At 30.7% G+C, this 19,007-nt stretch overlaps 3 protein-coding genes across 3 annotated transcripts in view; 2 read left to right on the top strand and 1 right to left on the bottom strand.

The window, feature by feature from the left end:
* Positions 1–1,780: 1,780 nt before the first annotated feature.
* Positions 1,781–6,741, bottom strand: LOTGIDRAFT_117139 (hypothetical protein; the record flags this gene model as incomplete). The annotated part of the gene is made up of 9 exons (XM_009055565.1): positions 1,781–2,079; positions 2,405–2,498; positions 3,797–4,061; positions 4,444–4,545; positions 4,743–4,810; positions 5,273–5,437; positions 5,775–5,928; positions 6,219–6,421; positions 6,667–6,741. Coding segments are annotated over 9 exons (1,425 nt in total), but the record flags the coding sequence as incomplete, so codon positions are not given.
* A 1,747-nt stretch (positions 6,742–8,488) lies between these two features.
* LOTGIDRAFT_117276 (hypothetical protein) lies at positions 8,489–9,435 on the top strand (the record flags this gene model as incomplete). Its single annotated transcript, XM_009055564.1, has 3 exons — positions 8,489–8,539; positions 8,715–8,785; positions 9,330–9,435. The coding sequence occupies 3 exons, from the start codon at positions 8,489–8,491 to the stop codon at positions 9,433–9,435; spliced, it is 228 nt and encodes a 75-aa protein (XP_009053812.1).
* A 2,286-nt stretch (positions 9,436–11,721) lies between these two features.
* Positions 11,722–19,007, top strand: part of LOTGIDRAFT_214949 (hypothetical protein) — a 9,048-nt gene continuing 1,762 nt past the window's right edge. The window contains exons 1-12 of the mRNA XM_009055563.1: positions 11,722–11,836; positions 12,094–12,241; positions 12,472–12,537; positions 12,921–13,063; positions 13,406–13,510; positions 13,939–14,014; positions 15,848–15,982; positions 16,322–16,430; positions 16,594–16,674; positions 16,927–16,989; positions 17,241–17,281; positions 18,665–18,820. Of these exons, the coding sequence (XP_009053811.1) occupies positions 12,132–12,241; positions 12,472–12,537; positions 12,921–13,063; positions 13,406–13,510; positions 13,939–14,014; positions 15,848–15,982; positions 16,322–16,430; positions 16,594–16,674; positions 16,927–16,989; positions 17,241–17,281; positions 18,665–18,820 (1,085 nt within the window). The 5' untranslated portion in view covers positions 11,722–11,836; positions 12,094–12,131. The remainder of the gene's footprint in view (positions 11,837–12,093; positions 12,242–12,471; positions 12,538–12,920; positions 13,064–13,405; positions 13,511–13,938; positions 14,015–15,847; positions 15,983–16,321; positions 16,431–16,593; positions 16,675–16,926; positions 16,990–17,240; positions 17,282–18,664; positions 18,821–19,007) is intronic.

The raw sequence follows: 19,007 nt of genomic DNA, 5'->3' as shown, positions 1-19,007 counted from the left end.
TAACTATGTGACGCTTCTCAATCAGTCATGCTAACTGAATTATGTGCCTAAAGCGTGATTTCGAATGCTCTTTCTAACTAAATATAAAGAAAATTTCAATTATTTCAAAGGTCATTTCAGAAAATAAAATAAATTGTTAAGAAAAAAACTGAAAAAATTAGGTACATGGAAGACTACTGAAGTAAAATATAAATTTCAACATCTAAAAGTACTATAGGGACAATAACACATGACATAATGATAGAAATATACAACGTTTATCTAGTGCATCTAGTCTCAAATGGTGCAACTACCTCTTGTGAAGTACAAGGCTTTGAAATCTGCTTAACCTAGAGAATTTGGTGAGCAGAGCTGATGGTATCCTCCAAATTTTTGCGACATGTTCAAGGTTCCTAAAACTGCAGGTACATGTTTACCATAGATATAATTTGTAGCTAAAACTCCCCAAAAGTCTTCAGTTCGAAGATATTCTATAATTTCTTTTTCAGAAGTATCATCTATTGAAAAGGTTGCCTAGTCATAATGTAACAAATTTTATAAGTAGCAGAGGTTTTTGCAAAAATGTCATATGGAAGCAAACTTGAACGCAATACAAAGCCACCATAACAAAAAGAAAGATTAAGTTCAACCCTGTGTCTCAAGTTCAACCCTGTGTCTCATGTACCTGCAGTCTTGTGGAAATGATTGGAAAGTTGGCAGAAGGTAAAATATGAAAACAAAATGGCCGACAAACCTGGCGGTGAAGATCTGTGAGCTGTATTCTGAGCAGTTGAATGTTGTTGTTGTGAGTGGTTTGCACCATGTGTAGGTTTGACACCAAAACTTATATTAATATTTGGCAATAACGATCGGAGATGAGTCTGCATATCCTGCATTCCAAATGAATCGCCCTGAAAAATTTACACTGGTAAACAAACGATTTTAACAGGACACACAACACCTATTTGAACTTTTAATTTATGTTTGTTTTAAACCTAATCCAATATTGCTGTAGTCATTCACATAAATGAACAGTGGTTTTCAATTCTATATATTAATCCAACCCTGAAATTCTATGAATCATAGCTGTCATTAAGCTGAAATCTTTTGAGTTTAAGAAAGATGAGCTGACAAACCTGTGAAGACTGTTGTTGTTGTTGTGGTTGTTGTCTCTGTTGATGTTGTTGTTGTTGTAAAGTCTGTTCTCGTAATATATCTTGATAATTATTATGAAAATTGTTTTGGGGAACTCTAGAAAAGCCTTGAGAATAGGGCATGAAGTCTGACATTTTATTTGGATTGTATTCTGAAATGATAAAATATTCAGCTTATATTATCCAATATGGCAGACACAGCTTGACATTTTCGACCAAAAAAAACCTACTCCTCTGTGTGTTGATCAAGAGTATAAGGGACGAAATGTGATTAGGAATTTTAATTCATATTCATGATCTGGATACATTTTATTTGTGTCTCCCTGAACATGGTCTGACAATCTGATGATTGAACAGTCAAATAAATGACCTAGAATGTGTGTGGTACAGTGGTTTAACCTATTTTCGTGGATATAAGGATTCAACACCGAATTTCGTCAAAGTTAAAAAAACAAAAACAAAATTTTATGTCTTAGAAGTGTCCTCAGATATTCTACATTCTACATGCATGGCAAGTGGAATCACCCACACAAATTCGTGAAATGAAACAGCCTGGTCTGTAGTAGATCAGCTTCCTCATTTTACGACTTATAAGTTCAAGGTACTTGTGTTAAATGGGCACTAGAATTGGGTTATCAGTGAATAAATTAAACTAACATGATCTTAGTTTTGAACTTACCAGGTCTATAATAAGGTTGTTTTAATAACTGTTGTTGTTGATGTTGTTGTATATGGCTAAGAGAGAAACCTGGTGGAATATTATTGAAATGAGGCCTCTGTTGTTGTGTCTGTGGAGCTGATGGCTGCTGAGTCATGGACGTCATTGGATTCTGACCATAACCAAACTGTCTCTGTTGCATATTTACAGCATGTTGTCTATTGAGGCCATTTTCTTTTTCAATTAAATCAGCTAAACCTTTGAAAGACTCATTACATGGATCAAACCCTGAAGAAATAAACATTAATAAACGTATGTTAATTGAGCATTGAAGTGTACAATGAGGGAATTTTTAGCCTTCTTGTGAGATCTTTTAAGAGCCTGTAGCACAAAGCGATTTCCATAAATTATCTCATAATTCAATAATGCTATTATGGAATATATTTTGAGTTCTACAGCAGTTTATTCTTTGGATGTTAATTCCTCTTTCACCTCTGATCTGCACTGATGGACCGTTAGTGACAAAAAAACAGATCAAGACTCTAATGGATGTGTCTGAATCACTGGACAAAAACTATTAATATAGACCTGTTGGCATATTAGAATAGCTTACCTAAGTCATCATCAAGATCTTTTTCTTTAGAAGAATGAAAACCGAAAGCAGCTTGCCAATCTGTTTCACTAGACACTGGGATATTGTCTGAAAACTCTGTTGTGGGTATCGGAACTGGCATGTCTAAAATAACAATCAGCTAAAATCAAGCAAAATTGAAACGTCACAAATGTCTGCTAAACATAGTTGGATTTCTTAAACTGATAAGGTTTGCCGCTTTCTTTATACATCAATCTGATAAAATGAATGAATATCCTTAAAATCCCAATCCTTAATTGGAGCAAATAACTGTGTGACCTCAAGCTAAAAGTTCGGCATTTAGATCATCATTAAAATCTGAATTTGTTTTCACTAACATTTTGAAATATCAAGCTCAGAAATATGACACATTGTAATTTTGAATTCCATATTTTACATGTTTTGAACAACTAAAACAAATTTTAAACAGTACATGTTCAGCAGTCAAAATTATCTTCTGCCCGTTTTCAGCTTGCTTTACAATTCAAATTTAATAAACACAACAAATTTGAACATATGAACTAACCTGCCGGTTGAGGAGGCTGTATATTTTTTGGCTTGCTAGTGAAGGTATTGGAACTAAAGAATGAAAGACTATCGGTGCTGTTGTCAAATAAAGACCGTCTGTTAAAACCAATGGGTGGTACTGTAGTTGTATGTAGTAATGAAGGAATAGAAGCAGGCAGAGGAGATTGTTGAGAGGTGGATATAGGATCTGTTAGTAACTGATGGGGAGGGGAATCATTCATTGGATTGTCTACCACAGGTGGAGCTGGAGATATGTTCTGAGAAGGATGTGGTGGATTCTCTGCTGTTAAAGAATCTGGGTTTGGTATCTCACTACCCCGATCTGCTGGCTGATATCTACAAAATATAGTTTGTATTTTAAAGTCATGGTTCTGCTTTCCTATACACTGAAAGAGGTTTCATTTCATTTTTTTAGCCTTTCAAAGCTATGTTTTAAATCATCCACTGAAAAATAAGCCTTTGCTTATATGCAGGAAGTTGAAACCTTGACAGTTTTACTATACAGTGACATAATATGAGCTCTTATCAATAAGAATTAGTTGGTTTAAGATAACAGAAATGTGGGTAAATAAGAATATCTTTAGCAATGCAACGATTTTCAGGTAGTATTTGTAAATCAATTTGTTTGAATTTTGTTCGAAGAAGCATCTAAAAAACAATATCAAAGAACCTGATCTTGCACCGAGGACATCAGACCAATAAGTATCAATTACATTTAAACATTTCATCTAAATATGCAAGACTAAGATATGAGGAAAACCTTACATTAGTCTTCTAGCTTAAAACTTACACTGTATTTTGAGTATCACTTTCAGAAGTTGAATTTTTATGACGAGAACTACCCACAGCTTTATTGGTGTTATTGGTAGGAGGAGTTTCAGAACGGATATCAGGACTATTGGTAGATTGCCGATTACCATTAGTTAACCTCTCTATTTTACCGTTATTACCAGCTAGTGTCGGCCAGGTATCTGTATTACTACCAGACACCGGGCTAGGTTGACCATGTGTTATTTCACTAGATTGAGGTGGAGTTTGATTACTCTCTGTTCTATTTGTTTGTTGTTGATTGTCTGGTGGCTGGTCATTGATTGGAGAGGTGGATTTTTTCCTACAAATAAAAATAATCTGATGACTTAGGTACACATTTATTAAATAGCGAGAGGACGTTTTAATCCAAAGCACCAAGTATTGAAGTCAATGAGTCACCCACAGATCCACTTTGAATCATACTAAAGTAGATACTTAAGACAACCATGTCGAAATGAAACGACACAGTTCAAGGATGTGCACATTCTGTAGCACAAGAGGCCTCTGTTTAGTAATGCACAATCTTAAAGGATAGAAGGCTTTTACCCTTCTAAAACTGTGCAACATAATAAACTCTAGATCTTTAGATTAGAGAGTAAGAATTTAAGTAACTAAACCAGTCTAAGAAAGTTTGGAAACTAACTCGTGAGCTTCTGTTTTATTCATGATAAACAGTGGCTTACCTTCCAGTTTTTATTTTATTATTAGATGATAAATGATTATTAGCCGAATTCTGACTGTTTAAAAAGTTCTCAATTAACTTCTGTTCATATTCCTGATGTTTCCTGCAAATAAAATGTCATAGATTACAAGACAAATCAAAAAGCTTTTCAAGCTATCTTCTGTAATTTCATTTTATGAAATGTAACCCATAAAATTTTAAGAAGCTGATTTGAAGTCTTGATGACAATGCTTTCAGTTTTGATCACGACTGATTATACATAAAGTGTCAGGTCACAGTCAAAATCAAACATTGACTTACCCCATTTGCATTTCTTCTTTTGTAAAACTAGCAGCTTCTTCACCCAACTCATGTAAATACATACAATCCTATAATACAAAATAGAATTTTAAATCTTCTTTTACACCTTTTTCTCCACTTCTTGTTTGAATTCTCCATTATTGACTTAATAATTAAATTAACAGGACCAGAGTCCAAAAAATGTGATCGTAGTCTTTTGTGAGTGTAATATCCTCTTAAATAGACTTAATTCAAATATTTTCATTTTACAAATTTCTGAATTGGCCATGCAGTGTTTAATGGGGGTAATATAGCCACATCAGCAGCATTAGGCCAGTCCTTTTTGATTTCACAACTGTCAGGATATCTTTCATGCGCATGGTCTGTTGCACAAGGGTCTGTTTAATCTGAACACTAACATGTCGGAAGGTTTAAATCTCAAACCATGATAAGATCAAGCTCAAAAAGTTCTGCAAGCAATATTGAGCATAGAATTTTAAAAAAACCTTAAGAATTTTAAAAAAAACTTAAGAATTTTAAAAAAAACTTACTGATTTAAGACACTGGGTGCCCTTCAAAAAATGACTACAGTATTTTGTTGTACCTAAGGAAGCCTTTAAAGTTCGCCCATCAACATGTATATTATTTACATGCATTATGGCTTTTAAAGCATCTTCTGATTTATAATATGTGACATACCCACTAGCACTAGGACCCTGTAAAAAATAAAATCGAGTGTGAATTATTTACGCTTTTCTTTTTACCATCTCATCTTACTAATAAAAACAGCTGGCACAATTCAGTGTTGGATGAGAGAAATGAACGTCACTGGCCTACCCTTAATAAATTTTGAACTACTGACGGATCCTCAAGTGCAACCAGTCCAGGCTTTATGGACCATCCAAACAATTTTACCCATGTAGTACTACCAACATGCATTGCTGACCAAAATTAAAATCCTAGGACATCCTTCAGGATCCTGTCATCCTACAGTTGTTATTCGGGCAAGTGCCAGGTAAAGTTAAAAGTTAATTTTAAAAACAAAATTCTTACCGAGGCTTGCGACCCAGCATAGGAAGTACTTTGATTAATAACTACTTTATGAATTTTCCCAAATTTTCCAAAATATTCATGTTTTTTCAATACTTCTGATTCTGCTATTCTCTGTGACAAACCCACTACAAATACTAAATTTTTCTGTACAACTCTGAAAGAAAGACAACTCTCTCTGGTAAAAAAATGAAAACAATGACAGTGAGAAATAGAAATTTTTTTTAAATATTTTTTTTGTTACCGTACGCAATATTGAATTACATAACTGCAACAGTGTCAATGAAAAGAAATCCAAGACATGCCTGTTATATCACGAAAAATCCACTACAGATATCAGTGAGCAACTGCACATTCAAAGATGTTAAGAAACTTTCCAAGTTAAAGCTACAGAGGACAGAGGATTTCCTGTCCCTAATGTGAATAAAAAACACTGCTAGACTATACCTGACATTTGCCAAATGTTTCCTATTTTCAGCAGCTTTTTGTTTCTTTTGGACATCCTTCTGTCGTCTTTCTCTTTTGATTTTCAGCAGTATATCTTCTGTTAAAGGTTTGAATTCAGCAGGATCTTCAGGATATTGCTTTCTGCAAGCTGGACACAGACCGTTTTCATCTGTTCTTATCCTGTGCCAGCAGAATCTGCATATCTATAAGACACAATGACAATTTGTCATTTGAAAGCTAAAAATTCTTAAGTAGTACCGGTAGAATAAAATATCATAAAAACTGTTCATGCCAAAGTTACTGACTTGAACACGCAGTCTGTAAATTTATTTTACCTCGTTATGGTGTCTCAAACCAACATTTAAAGTTTTTCGAATATATATATTTTAAAATGATTTGACTGAACATTTGACTGAGTTTCCATAAATATGCAATGATTGAAACTTACCTGATACCCACATGTACATGGATAAAAGTTAATATCATCAATTTCTAATAGTTCCATACACAAAGGACACTGTAAAGTAGAATACAATATTCAGTAAGACTTCTTCAAATTCAAGAATCAACAGGAATTGTGCTTATCATTTTAAACTGGCAGTGTAACAGGTGAGGTGCATTCCTTCTATTGACACTTATGAAACAATCATGAATGGTGAGAAAAAATATGAAATGGCAATTAGAGAAAAAAAAATTATCAAAAGTACCTCAACTTGTTCTTCACCGACAGACATCTTGAAAATTTCCAGCTTAAAGAAAGCAGACCTGTTGCTTTATCTGCAAAGAATAAAAATAAAATACATACTAAACATACATTCAAATTTGCCCATATGGTTAAAAGGATACTTCCTCATAGAATGGACATCAAATTTAATAACTATTGCAAAACGATTTAAGTATGTTTCAAAATTACTTTGTTTAATGAATTATTACTCAGTTTAATGGATTGATTGGAACAATTTGATGAACGAAGATTCATTTAAGTTTACAAATGTTATCATTTTGTTCATCCTAAGAAAAAGTAAGTATACCCTTAATTTTCTCACTATTTTACATTTCATGGTCATATTATAATCTTCAATATACGAAAATATGTTGAAAATGAAGGAAGTTGTTGTATTTTCACTATTCAAGATCACAGAGTTAAGCAAGAGGTTAATATTTAAGCTATTAAAGCATATTGTTTAACTTCATTTTAAGATAAGATTACCTCATCTTCACTCAGGTTTATATAATAGGCCTACCATATACACATACCAAATTAATCAACATCTGTGAAACACTGTAGTTTCAGTTTCAATTTGTGAAATTACAGGGGTCAATCTTTTAGTGGTTAATATTTTCAAGCCATAATGTTTAACAGTCTTATGTCAAGGGTTACTGACTATTGCTGTAAAGGCATAATAAGCAGTTTGTAAAAATTTGACATTGTGAAGATAATTATAATGACCACATACCGGTTCTCATATTGTCATATTGCCACTGACAAAGTGACATCTCTAGACAGATATGTAAATATTTAATCACAAAATAGAAGATTTTCTAAAACATATTTATGAAAAAAGTACATTACAACAAGGAAATTTTCATGTATATGACTAATCAATCAACATCTAATTGACAAAGACTCCTTATGATTGGTGACTAGTCCGACTGTATTGTAAATTTGACACTGACAGCTTGAACGTGAAATATCTTTATTTTCATAATGTGAATATAACCAAAATCTTGACCCGTTTTCCAAATTTGTGTCAAACTAGAGACATCGACTACCTGGCTTATTAAGACTAAATTTACTAGTTCTAAGACTAACAAAAATCTAGAGTTCGTGTGTCAAAAAGCTTTAAAGTAATTTGACCTATCATAAATTTCGCACCCCAGATTGAGAAGTTGGGTTGGGATAAAAATGTCGGTGCACCAAGGACATTTGCATTCCACATTTCCTCCATTTCATGGGTCGGCAGAAAGTTGAGACCCTTTTATTTCCAATAATTAACATTTCATCTTTTAAATTCCATATTGATTGGATACATATATTCATCTGATTACTTACAAGAATAAAATATTTTCTTCGTTCCCTACCGATTACTCGACGACTACACAAATTGATCGTATGCGCATAATTTTGACGCAGATTGCCCGGATGTAGGGAAGTGGTCGGCGTAATCTCGCGGGAAAATGCGATAACTGAACAAATGTCAACAAAGACATGTGTAGAAAGTAAATCGACTGTAAATGTCAGAATCAGTCATTAGATTATTCCAGTTGAAATGTCTTTCAAACGCGAGGGTGACGATAAAGAACAACTAGATGTTTTGAGAGTGAGTGAAAATAAATCCTGTCCCCAACTGATTCAATGTTATTTTGTTATCATCTGACGAGCATTAAGACTAGAGTTGAACATGATATGAAAGTGGGTTGGTGGTGTCTGTGATTTTCCGTCTTGCCTCTCCAAAAACTTTTCAAACACTTTGCAAACCAATGTTCTTTTTTCAGAAAAGAAGAATAAGAGATCTGGTAGGGGAAAATGTTCCAGAAGATGAGGCTAAATTATTAAGTAATGGAAAGTAAGTACTATCTGATAATCTTTAGATTTAACTCAAAAATAGCTTGTCACAGTAGATCATTCTCTGGAAACATCTGAGAATTGATTGAGTGTAAAGATTATTTGTATGTCTTTTATTTATATATATTATATACCTTCTAGTAGTATACTGCCTCATTTCACCTGATGATGACAATGTAGATTGTTGAAACATTGTGTGCAATACAACTAAGGAGTAGTATAGTATAAAATTGTGTTCTGTTAATTAACCTGTTCTTTAACCCTATATGTCACATAAAGGGACAGGTGTATCTTAAATTGATGAGTCGTCATTTTAACATTCAAACCTGGATAATTCTAGACACACATGGATTTGAAGGCTCAAATTTCAACGGTGAGCTGTGAACACTATAACTGATTGAAAGTAAAATTATTCCTTGTCCTGAGGACATACTAAAGTATGATTGGTGAAAAAAAATGGCCAGCCTGTCCCTGAAAGTATTACATTATTTACTGTGTATATCTGTGACATTTAATGATGTGCGGCATTTGTAAATATTTTTTAGGTTTACATGTTTAGTGTGTAGTTACCATCCTATATTTGATACTATTGATATGTTATTAGTACATAGAGCAGGCAAGAAACATGAACAAGGTAATACATTTTTTTAAAAGTTCTGTAATTTTTTCAATCATTTGCAATACAGATTTATTTTGATAAATTTAGATTTGAAGATCGCAAAGCATGAAACTCTAAAATAACAACATGATTCAAGTTCTGTTTTAATATTTCTAATTTTAAGTATCTATAATTACAAGATGTTTAGAATACGTATTTGGTTTTATATACCTGGGCTTTTTTACTGCCAGAAACCAAATTCTCAATCAATTTCTCAAAAAGTATTAAATTTTCTCAATTTTATATCTTTGCATATGACTTCAAACATTTTCCTTAGTTTAACTAAACGTTTTCATGTATTTGTTTATAAATCTTTACAGAATGGAAATTTTCTTCCATTTTTACACATAATAAGAACTGAGAAAGACCATTCACATTTTTTTTTCGTGGCTGATTCCCTAATATAGTATAAATGTATCAATTCTCAACATGATTCATATGGACTAAAAAAAATATTGTTTCAGGTGCTACCATATTTCTAGAAAAACAAAGAGAACTAAAAAATATGATAGAAAAGAGAAAAGCAGAACATTTTGAAAAGTATGGCAACACTAATATAAAGATTGCTGAGGTTTGTTGTCGTACCAATTTAGTTTGATGATAATAAGGAAAATAATTAATACCAAAACAAGGTTTTTGAAGGACTGTAGCCAAGTGACATCAAATTTTATAGAAGAACAGGCATGAAAGTGAATGATACAATGGGTTAGAATTTTGAATAATTTGTCTTCAATGGTGTAATATACTCAGGTCAATTTGCTAAATTTATTTGTTTCAAAATGAAGTTTTCCAAACATCATATAATAATCTTATTGATTACTGTTATTTTAGGAACATCTGAGCAATAAACATCTGATGTCATCCACTCCATATGATGCTAGATCTAGGAAACTCAAACCATATGACAGAAAACCTAAGATACATATTGGAACTAGGACCAAAATTTCTACAAATACTGTTCAATTATCAGACTTACCTGGCTCTAGTAAAGGAAAATGGGGACATCTTAGTTCCTCTGAACCCATCATGCATGATGCCAAATTAAAAAACATTTTTCGTTCGGAAGACCGAGGCATGGAAACTGTTAAGCCTTATGTTGGCAAGCGGCAAACAATAGATCCGACAAATAGAAAGGTGCTGCAGGAATCTCATTCTATATTGGAAGAAAACAGTGACATTCGTTCAGATCTAAAAACTATTGTGTCAGATGTACCAGATGTAAATGATAAATTGTGCCCATCCGATGCTTCTGTGGAAAAAGTATCTCCTCCGAAAATTGTGACAGAAGAAGAGATACAACTCTCTAAGAAAATTCAACAGTTGAGAGGGTATGTATATACAATCAGAGTGTATTGAGACGAATGTATGTCCCTTTTTGCTACCAGTAAAGATAGTAGGCTCACCAATAGGAGAGATCTGCCATGATGTCATAGAAGTGGCTTGCGTATCACATGGTGCACAACTTTAACAGGTGTAAGAGTTGTTGTCCTACCAATTGTCCTACTCAAGTCATGCATGTGTTCTACTTTTAGTATACCACGGCTCAGCCGATTTCTACTATTATTCTATGCTTTACTATCAACACAATAACTTTATTTACTCAAGAAAATGTCGTTCACTGAATTGTGTTGCCTGGCTTTATCAGACCAATCTGTAAAAGCATTAGCAAAAAATTTAGCAGTTAAGCACTATTTCTGATCATTTTTTAACTGTTTGTGTATTTCTTTTAGAGCTGGATGGAAACGAGATTGGGATGGTAAATGGATTAAAGATGAAGATGCTGAATTTGATTCTGATGAGGAACCACCAGATATTTGACAATTATTTAATATACATTATGCAGAGAATAAAATTGTTGTTTACATATTATCAATATTGTTGTTTAGAGAAATTACATGGATTGAATTTACCCAATGAACACTCTCTGAAAGAGAACCCAAGTTGACAAACAATATTCATATAGTGGTATCAGGTGTTCTGAAGGGTGAGAATGCCCTGACTCCAAAGCACACTTGTTTGGGCGTTAACTTTAGTAAGCTCAGAGAAAAAACCTAGATTTGGACTGGTTGCTATTTTCTAACAAACCAGATGTCCTATGGAAGAAGTTATGAAATTATGAGTTGTAAGGCTACACTATGTAGCTGCCAATTAAAATCTCACTGATTTAAAGTGACCAAACAATATTTTAAATATGCGGCAGTGTATTCTTTGTTTGGTCGATTTGACTGCTAGAATCGGCAAATTGACTTCATACATATGGGCGAAATGGCATTTGGTCGAAACGACTGAAATTCATCATGGCGTCAAAATGTTAGCAACTATGAAAACAATGAAGTGATTTTGGTGATTGAGGCATATATATACTCGATTCAATACCGATTTACATGTGATAAAGTACGTATGATTTTGTAATTATTAGCTGAAGATTGCAACTGCAAAAATAAGTGCAGGCGAACGAATCTAATCTCTCTGAACAGTGACAGGTGCTATTCATTTGTTGTGACATTTGTAGGGTAGGCCTACTTCAGCTTTGTAAACTGTAAACTAATAATAGTTTTCAAATTGTATTGACCAAAAGAAGGGATACTCATCCAAAAAAAACAATGGTCTTAAGGACCTCTATTCATTATTACAATGTAAATTCTTCATAGGATTGTCTAGGTTGTCTGCTGTACTTTTACAGAAGAAGATGGCCAAATTAAGATATGCCTGTGATCAAGATAAGTCTGTGTTGATGAATAATTTTGAAGCTAGAGGCTGGATACAAGTTAGTCCTGAAGATGATTTTAATTTCTATTGGTAAGATTTTACTATTGAAATAATTAAATTGATTCAAAATAGGTTTTCATGTCTATGATAACTTAAGCTTATATGGGACTTTTATTTGTACCATACTACTGGGATTTCCTTCCAATATCTCTGATTTCTGCAAATTTAGACACCCCTTTCTAAATTATCAAGTCTGTTTTTGTTAGAAATTATGTATGTACACAGATAACTGAGATTAAAAATTATGAACTATATTACAGGGCTAATGTACAGAATATAAGAAATATATTTAGTATTGAAGCTGGTTATAGATTGAGTGATGACCAGTAAGTGAAGATAATATATTTTCTCAGTTTTATGGATATTATCACATCATACCTTATCATTATTAAAGGGAATATGTACTCTATCTCTATATTTCACCAGCTTATAGAGCTTAATTTAAGCTATCAGTCTCACTTTCCAGAATGAAGATATGACATGTGGTATGAAATCGAATAAAGTGGAAACTATTTGTGAGCAATTAATATCATTCTCCTATGCATAAACTACCCACAGACAGTTAGGCATAATGTTTTTGACTGATATTACCCCCACAGAACTAATGCTTCATTTTGGAAGTATGTACCATCTTCAAAATAACAAGGATGACTCCCTCAGGTAAAGGCTATGTCAAATTTTAAAACATTGAAAAAATTGCATATTTCAGATTTATTAATCATTTTCCCAATCATATGGAATTAACCAGGAAAGATCTTATGGTAAAAAATATTAAAAGATATAGAAAAGAATTAGAGAAAGAAGGCAATCCATTAGCAGAAAAAGATGAAAATGGCAGATATATTCATTTAGGTAAGTTAAATTCTGAGATCACAACTCAGTCATCTGACCCATGAGAAAGTAGACAAAAAATGTGATCTGTTGGTTTATCTTTCAACCTATCTCCTGTTTAATATTGTGGTTATGTTTTGGCTCTGGCATTTTGAAATAAAACATCTCCATTCATTTTTATTTCATATCCAGGCCATTTATAAATTTAAGTGTTGATGATTTCTTGACATTCCATAATAAAAAGATTGTTTTTAATCAATACACAAGATATAAGCTTATATACATACAGAAGAACACTTCATATCATGTCTTTTGTTTGTGCCATTATTTGAATGCATGTACATCTTTCTATTTTGTCCGCAGATTTTATTCCACAGACATTTATGTTACCGTCTGATTATAATTTGTTTGTTGAAGAGTTTAGAAAGAATCCCAATACTACTTATATTATGAAACCATGTGGAAAAGGTTTGTTTTCCAATCTCTCTAAGTTATTGCCCTTGTTTTTATAAAGTATACTTCATGTACAATCTGAACTGCAAAATGAAACCCAAAATCCCCCAAACATATTGGCAATACGTTGGTTGCATCTAATGAACTTTTTATATGAGGAAGTATATAAATCATGTATCATGATATATGTTTGCAAAATAGTGATCATGAGTAACAATTAATTAACACTGCTGACCTTGAATAGGTCATTATTCCCCAATACTCAACTTGACAGAGTTATAATATGGTAGAGATAGAGACTAATGATTATTCTTGTATGATACGAAGGTTTGTCTGTCTTTGATTTTGGTTAGCAGGATGAAAAGAATATACTGCTTCGGTTTCTGATCAAGGATAAATCTCAATATGATAGTTTTAATATATTTTGTTTTATTTTTGTACAGCAAGAGGTATTGGAATATTTCTGGTCAATAAATTATCTCAACTAAAAAAATGGTCACGAGATGGTAAAACTAGTGTGTAAGTTTTGATTATATATACCTTTATTTATTCAAACATGCATAGAAAATTGATAGTTGATTTGATTAATGAATATTACTCAGTAACCAATGCTAATAATAGTAGAAAATTTATAGTGAGTTGTATTTAGAACTATTCAGTATACTGATTAGATTAATGAATATTACGCAGTTATCAACGCTAATAATAGTAGAAAATTGATAGTGAGTTGTATTTAGAACTATTCAGTATACTGATTTGATTAAAGACTACAACTCAGTAATCAAAGTATACTAATTAGATTAAAGAATATTACTCAGTAATCAACGCTAATAATAGCAGAAAATTGAGTTTAATTTAAATTACACATTTAAAGATGGTGAGAATATCACTCAGTAATCTAACCTACAAAAATGTTAGATAGTGAGTTGTATTTAAAACTACTCAGTTAAGTGATTTGATTAAAGACTACAACTCAGTAATCAAAGTATACTGATTAGATTAAAGAATATTGCTCAGTAATCAATGCTAATAATAGTAGAAAATAATAGCAAGTTGTAATAAAACTACTCAGATTAGTGATTTGATTAAAGAACATTACTCAGTAATCAAATCAATAATATAGATTTGATGGTGAGTTGTATTTTAAACCACTCAGTCTAATGATTTGATTAAAAAACGCTACTTGGTAATCTAGTAATAGCAGGGAATTGATAGTGAGTTGTATTTAAAACTTCTTAATAATGTTTGTNTCAAGAACACTACTCAATAATCAATCTACAACAATAAAAAAAAATTGGAAGTGAGTTGTATTTAAAACTACCCAGAATAATGATTAGATTATTTACACTGCTTAGTAATCAAACATGATAATATTAGAAATTGATAAGATTAAACATCACTCAGTAATCAAACCTACAACAATAATAGGAACTTGATAGTGAATTGTATTTTAAACTACTCAGTATAATGATATGACAAGGCCTTGTTTGACACAGATCTGTCAGCTTCCGAGCTGTTTTATGTGGTCTGCATTGCAACATATTATGATAGAGGCTAGGCGTGTATAGCTCTGCATATCTGCAGTTATTTTACATACTTATCAACACAATAAAATAACTCTCTATATTATATGTTTATTTTGCTGCTATTTAGTTCCTCCAGGTATAACATTATCCTTAATATACTGGGCATTGTTTGATTAAATGATTTTGATTTTTAGCTCTTGCACATGCAAAATCTTTCCTAACCACTTCTGACAACACCCTATATAGCCAGTTGCGCATAGAATAGAATCATGTAGAATATTTTTTTTCTCAAATCTGTTATGTATCTGTTTAGCAAATGGATTATGGTTGAATTCATTGTCTTATCTTTTTTTATCAACACATCAATTCCCTGATTAAAAAATATTTTACACCTCTTTGAACTTTGAATAATATGTTTTGATAAGAGAAAAGAATAAACATTTAAATTTTATCATAAATTCCCAAAAAGGGGAAACCAATTAAAATTATATTATTGTCCTCTTATTTGATGTTTCAACTTACTGCCTTCTTCAGAAACACCCAAAATAGATCTCGATCACATCTTTTTCCGTTATTTTACTAACTATTTAAAGTTTAGAAAATAATAAACATTTAAATATGCATTTTTTTTTGAAGACCACTATTTCGAAAATTGTCTTCTAAGTGATAATTCGATCTTATATTTGCATATTCATCAATGCATGGTTCTTCTAGAACTAGTTATACTGTTTTGAAGCTGACAATCCAAATCAGTAATATTTTAAAAAAACTAAAGAGTATTCAGAGGTGTTGCAGTTTTCAGTCAAATTGGTATTTGTACTTTCAGATTTACACCACCTACAGCTAAAGAGACATATGTTATAGCTAAATATATAGATAATCCTTTATTAATTGGTGGGAAAAAATTTGATCTTAGATTATATGTCCTGGTGACTTCATTTAAACCTTTAAAATGTTATATGTAAGTTAATTATTCTTTGTTAAAAATATTGTCCTGGTGACTTCATTTAAACCTTTAAAATGTTATATGTAAGTAAATTATTCTTTGTTAAAAATATTAAAACAGAACGTCATGTATAATATTGTTGTTTCATGCATAGTTTCTATGAGATCTTTATAGGTCTGAGAGCATGGCCTGAAACATTTTACTTGTTTAATTCAAGTTCTGCCAGTAATGAAACTAAATTCATTTATAAAGCTAGGAAAATGTAATAAAACTAAAATGGTTTTGAAGCCAATAGGGTAATCCTCTTGATTGTGACAGATTGTGAATTTATTTTTAAATTAATATATATTTCAGGTATAAATTAGGATTTTGTAGATTTTGTACAGTAAAATATAATGCTAATATCAATGAACTAGATAATATGTTTGTACATTTAACTAATGTCTCTATACAGAAACAAGGGGTAAGTTCACCTCCTCATACAAAGCTATTTGGATAAAGTAGACCATATTCCCATCTATTTATTGATAAGAGGGCACAGTTATGGTATGGTTTTCAAGCATTTGGTAATAAATTCAACCATGTACATATACCAAGTATATACATAATCAATTGTTTTATCCTAGGATGAATATAATTCTATACATGGTGGTAAATGGACAGTCCAGAATTTGAGGTTATTTTTAGAAAGTACCAGAGGAAAAGAGGTGAAAGGAAATCTTTTGATCATTTTTACAGGCACAAACATTTTCAAGTTCTTTGAGTATGCTAATTATGGTTTTGTATATTTGATATTGCCTATTTTTATTAGCCTTACATTGCAGAAACCTAAATGATAATAAGGTCACCTATTTTAAGGTTCAATGTTTACTTATTTCAATTCCATTTTAATCCATTAATACACTCTAATTACAATCTCTGAAGAATGTGAGTTAATGAGATTCTGTTATTTATTTTAGGTGTCTGATAAATTATTTGATGAAATTGACTGGCTCACTGTACATTCTCTTAAAGCTGTTTCTGTAAGTATTTATTAATTAATTTGAAATCAGATGAGATATTCCTCAGAGTGAAAATCAAGAACCAATTGAAAGAAATTATTTCCCAGGCATTTGTTTTCCTTCCAAGAGTTTAAGAAATTCATTATTTTTCAATTATCAAGAAGTTGACGCTATCGAAAACACTAAAATTAGTTGATAATTGTATTGAATTCGTAATTACAGGTATATTAAATGATATATGTAACTACTATGACCAATTATAATTATTTCAGGGGTGTATATCAAATGATAGACATTGTTTTGAATGTTATGGGTAAGTCTATACGTCTAATTGTTCAAAAATCATCCCATGGACATAACATGTAATATTATTGATATTGTTAGTTTAATTGTGATATGATTATTGATAATATTAGTTTGATTATGATATGATTATTGATAATATTAGTTTAATTGTGATATGATTATTGATATTAGTTTGATTATGATAAGATTATTGATAATATTAGTTTGATTATGATATGATTATTGATATTAGTTTAATTATGATATGATTATTGATAATATTAGTTTGATTATGATACGATTATTAATATTAGTTTGATTATGATATGATTATTGATATTAGTTTAATTATGATATGATTATTGATATTAGTTTGATTATGATGTCGTTGATAATATTAGTTTAATTGTGATATGATTATTGATATTAGTTTGATTATGATATGATTATTGATATTAGTTTGATTATGATATGATCATTGATATTAGTTTAATTATGATATGATTATTGATATTAGTTTAATTGTGATATGATTATTGATATTAGTTTAATTGTGATATGATTATTGATATTAGTTTAATTGTGATATGATTATTGATAATAGTTTGATTATGATATGATTATTGATAATAGTTTGATTATGATATGATTATTGATAATAGTTTGATTATGATATGATCATTGATATGAGTTTAATTATGATATGATTATTGATATTAGTTTAATTGTGATATGATTATTGATATTAGTTTAATTGTGATATGATTATTGATATTAGTTTGATTATGATATGATTATTGATAATAGTTTGATTATGATATGATTATTGATAATAGTTTGATTATGATATGATTATTGATAATAGTTTGATTATGATATGATTATTGATAATAGTTTGATTATGATATGATTATTGATAATAGTTTGATTATGATATGATTATTGATAATAGTTTGATTATGATGTCGTTGATAATATTAGTTTAATTGTGATATGATTATTGATAATAGTTTGATTATGATATGATTATTGATAATAGTTTGATTATGATATGATTATTGATATTAGTTTAATTGTGATATGATTATTGATATTAGTTTGATTATGATAAGATTATTGATATTAGTTTGATTATGATATGATTATTGATATTAGTTTAATTATGATATGATTATTGATATTAGTTTGATTATGATATGATTATTGATATTAGTTTAATTATGATATGATTATGGATATTAGTTTAATTGTGATGTCGTTGATAATATTAGTTTAATTATGATATTGATAATATTAGTTTAATTATGATATCATTATTGATTATATTAGTTTAATTATGATATACTTATCGATAATTATGTTTTTATTTTAGTTATTATATCATTGTTGATGATAATATTTTTTATTCTAGTTATGATATCATTATTGATGATAATTTAAAACCATGGTTAATAGAAGTAAATGCCTCACCATCATTATCAGCAACAACATCTAGTGATAGAATAATGAAATATAAATTAATATCTGATGTTATAAATTTAGTTATACCACCAGGAGAACCACCAGAGTAAGTCCACATTTAACTTACTAGGTCTAGAGACTCCATACCAAGACAAGAAATGCCTAGTCCTAGTCACTTTTTATCTAGTTCTCCATAGAGTTGATGACTAAATGGCTGTACAGCAAACAGTTTACAGGCAATATATAAAAATACTATTTATTTTCTCTAAATGATGAGAAACCATTCTCATCTG

The sequence above is a fragment of the Lottia gigantea genome (genome assembly GCF_000327385.1).
Source record: "Lottia gigantea unplaced genomic scaffold LOTGIsca_25, whole genome shotgun sequence".
NCBI classification, from domain to species: Eukaryota; Metazoa; Mollusca; class Gastropoda; family Lottiidae; genus Lottia; species Lottia gigantea.
Note: the sequence above shows the minus strand (reverse complement) of the source record. Positions and strands in the feature narration are given on the sequence as shown.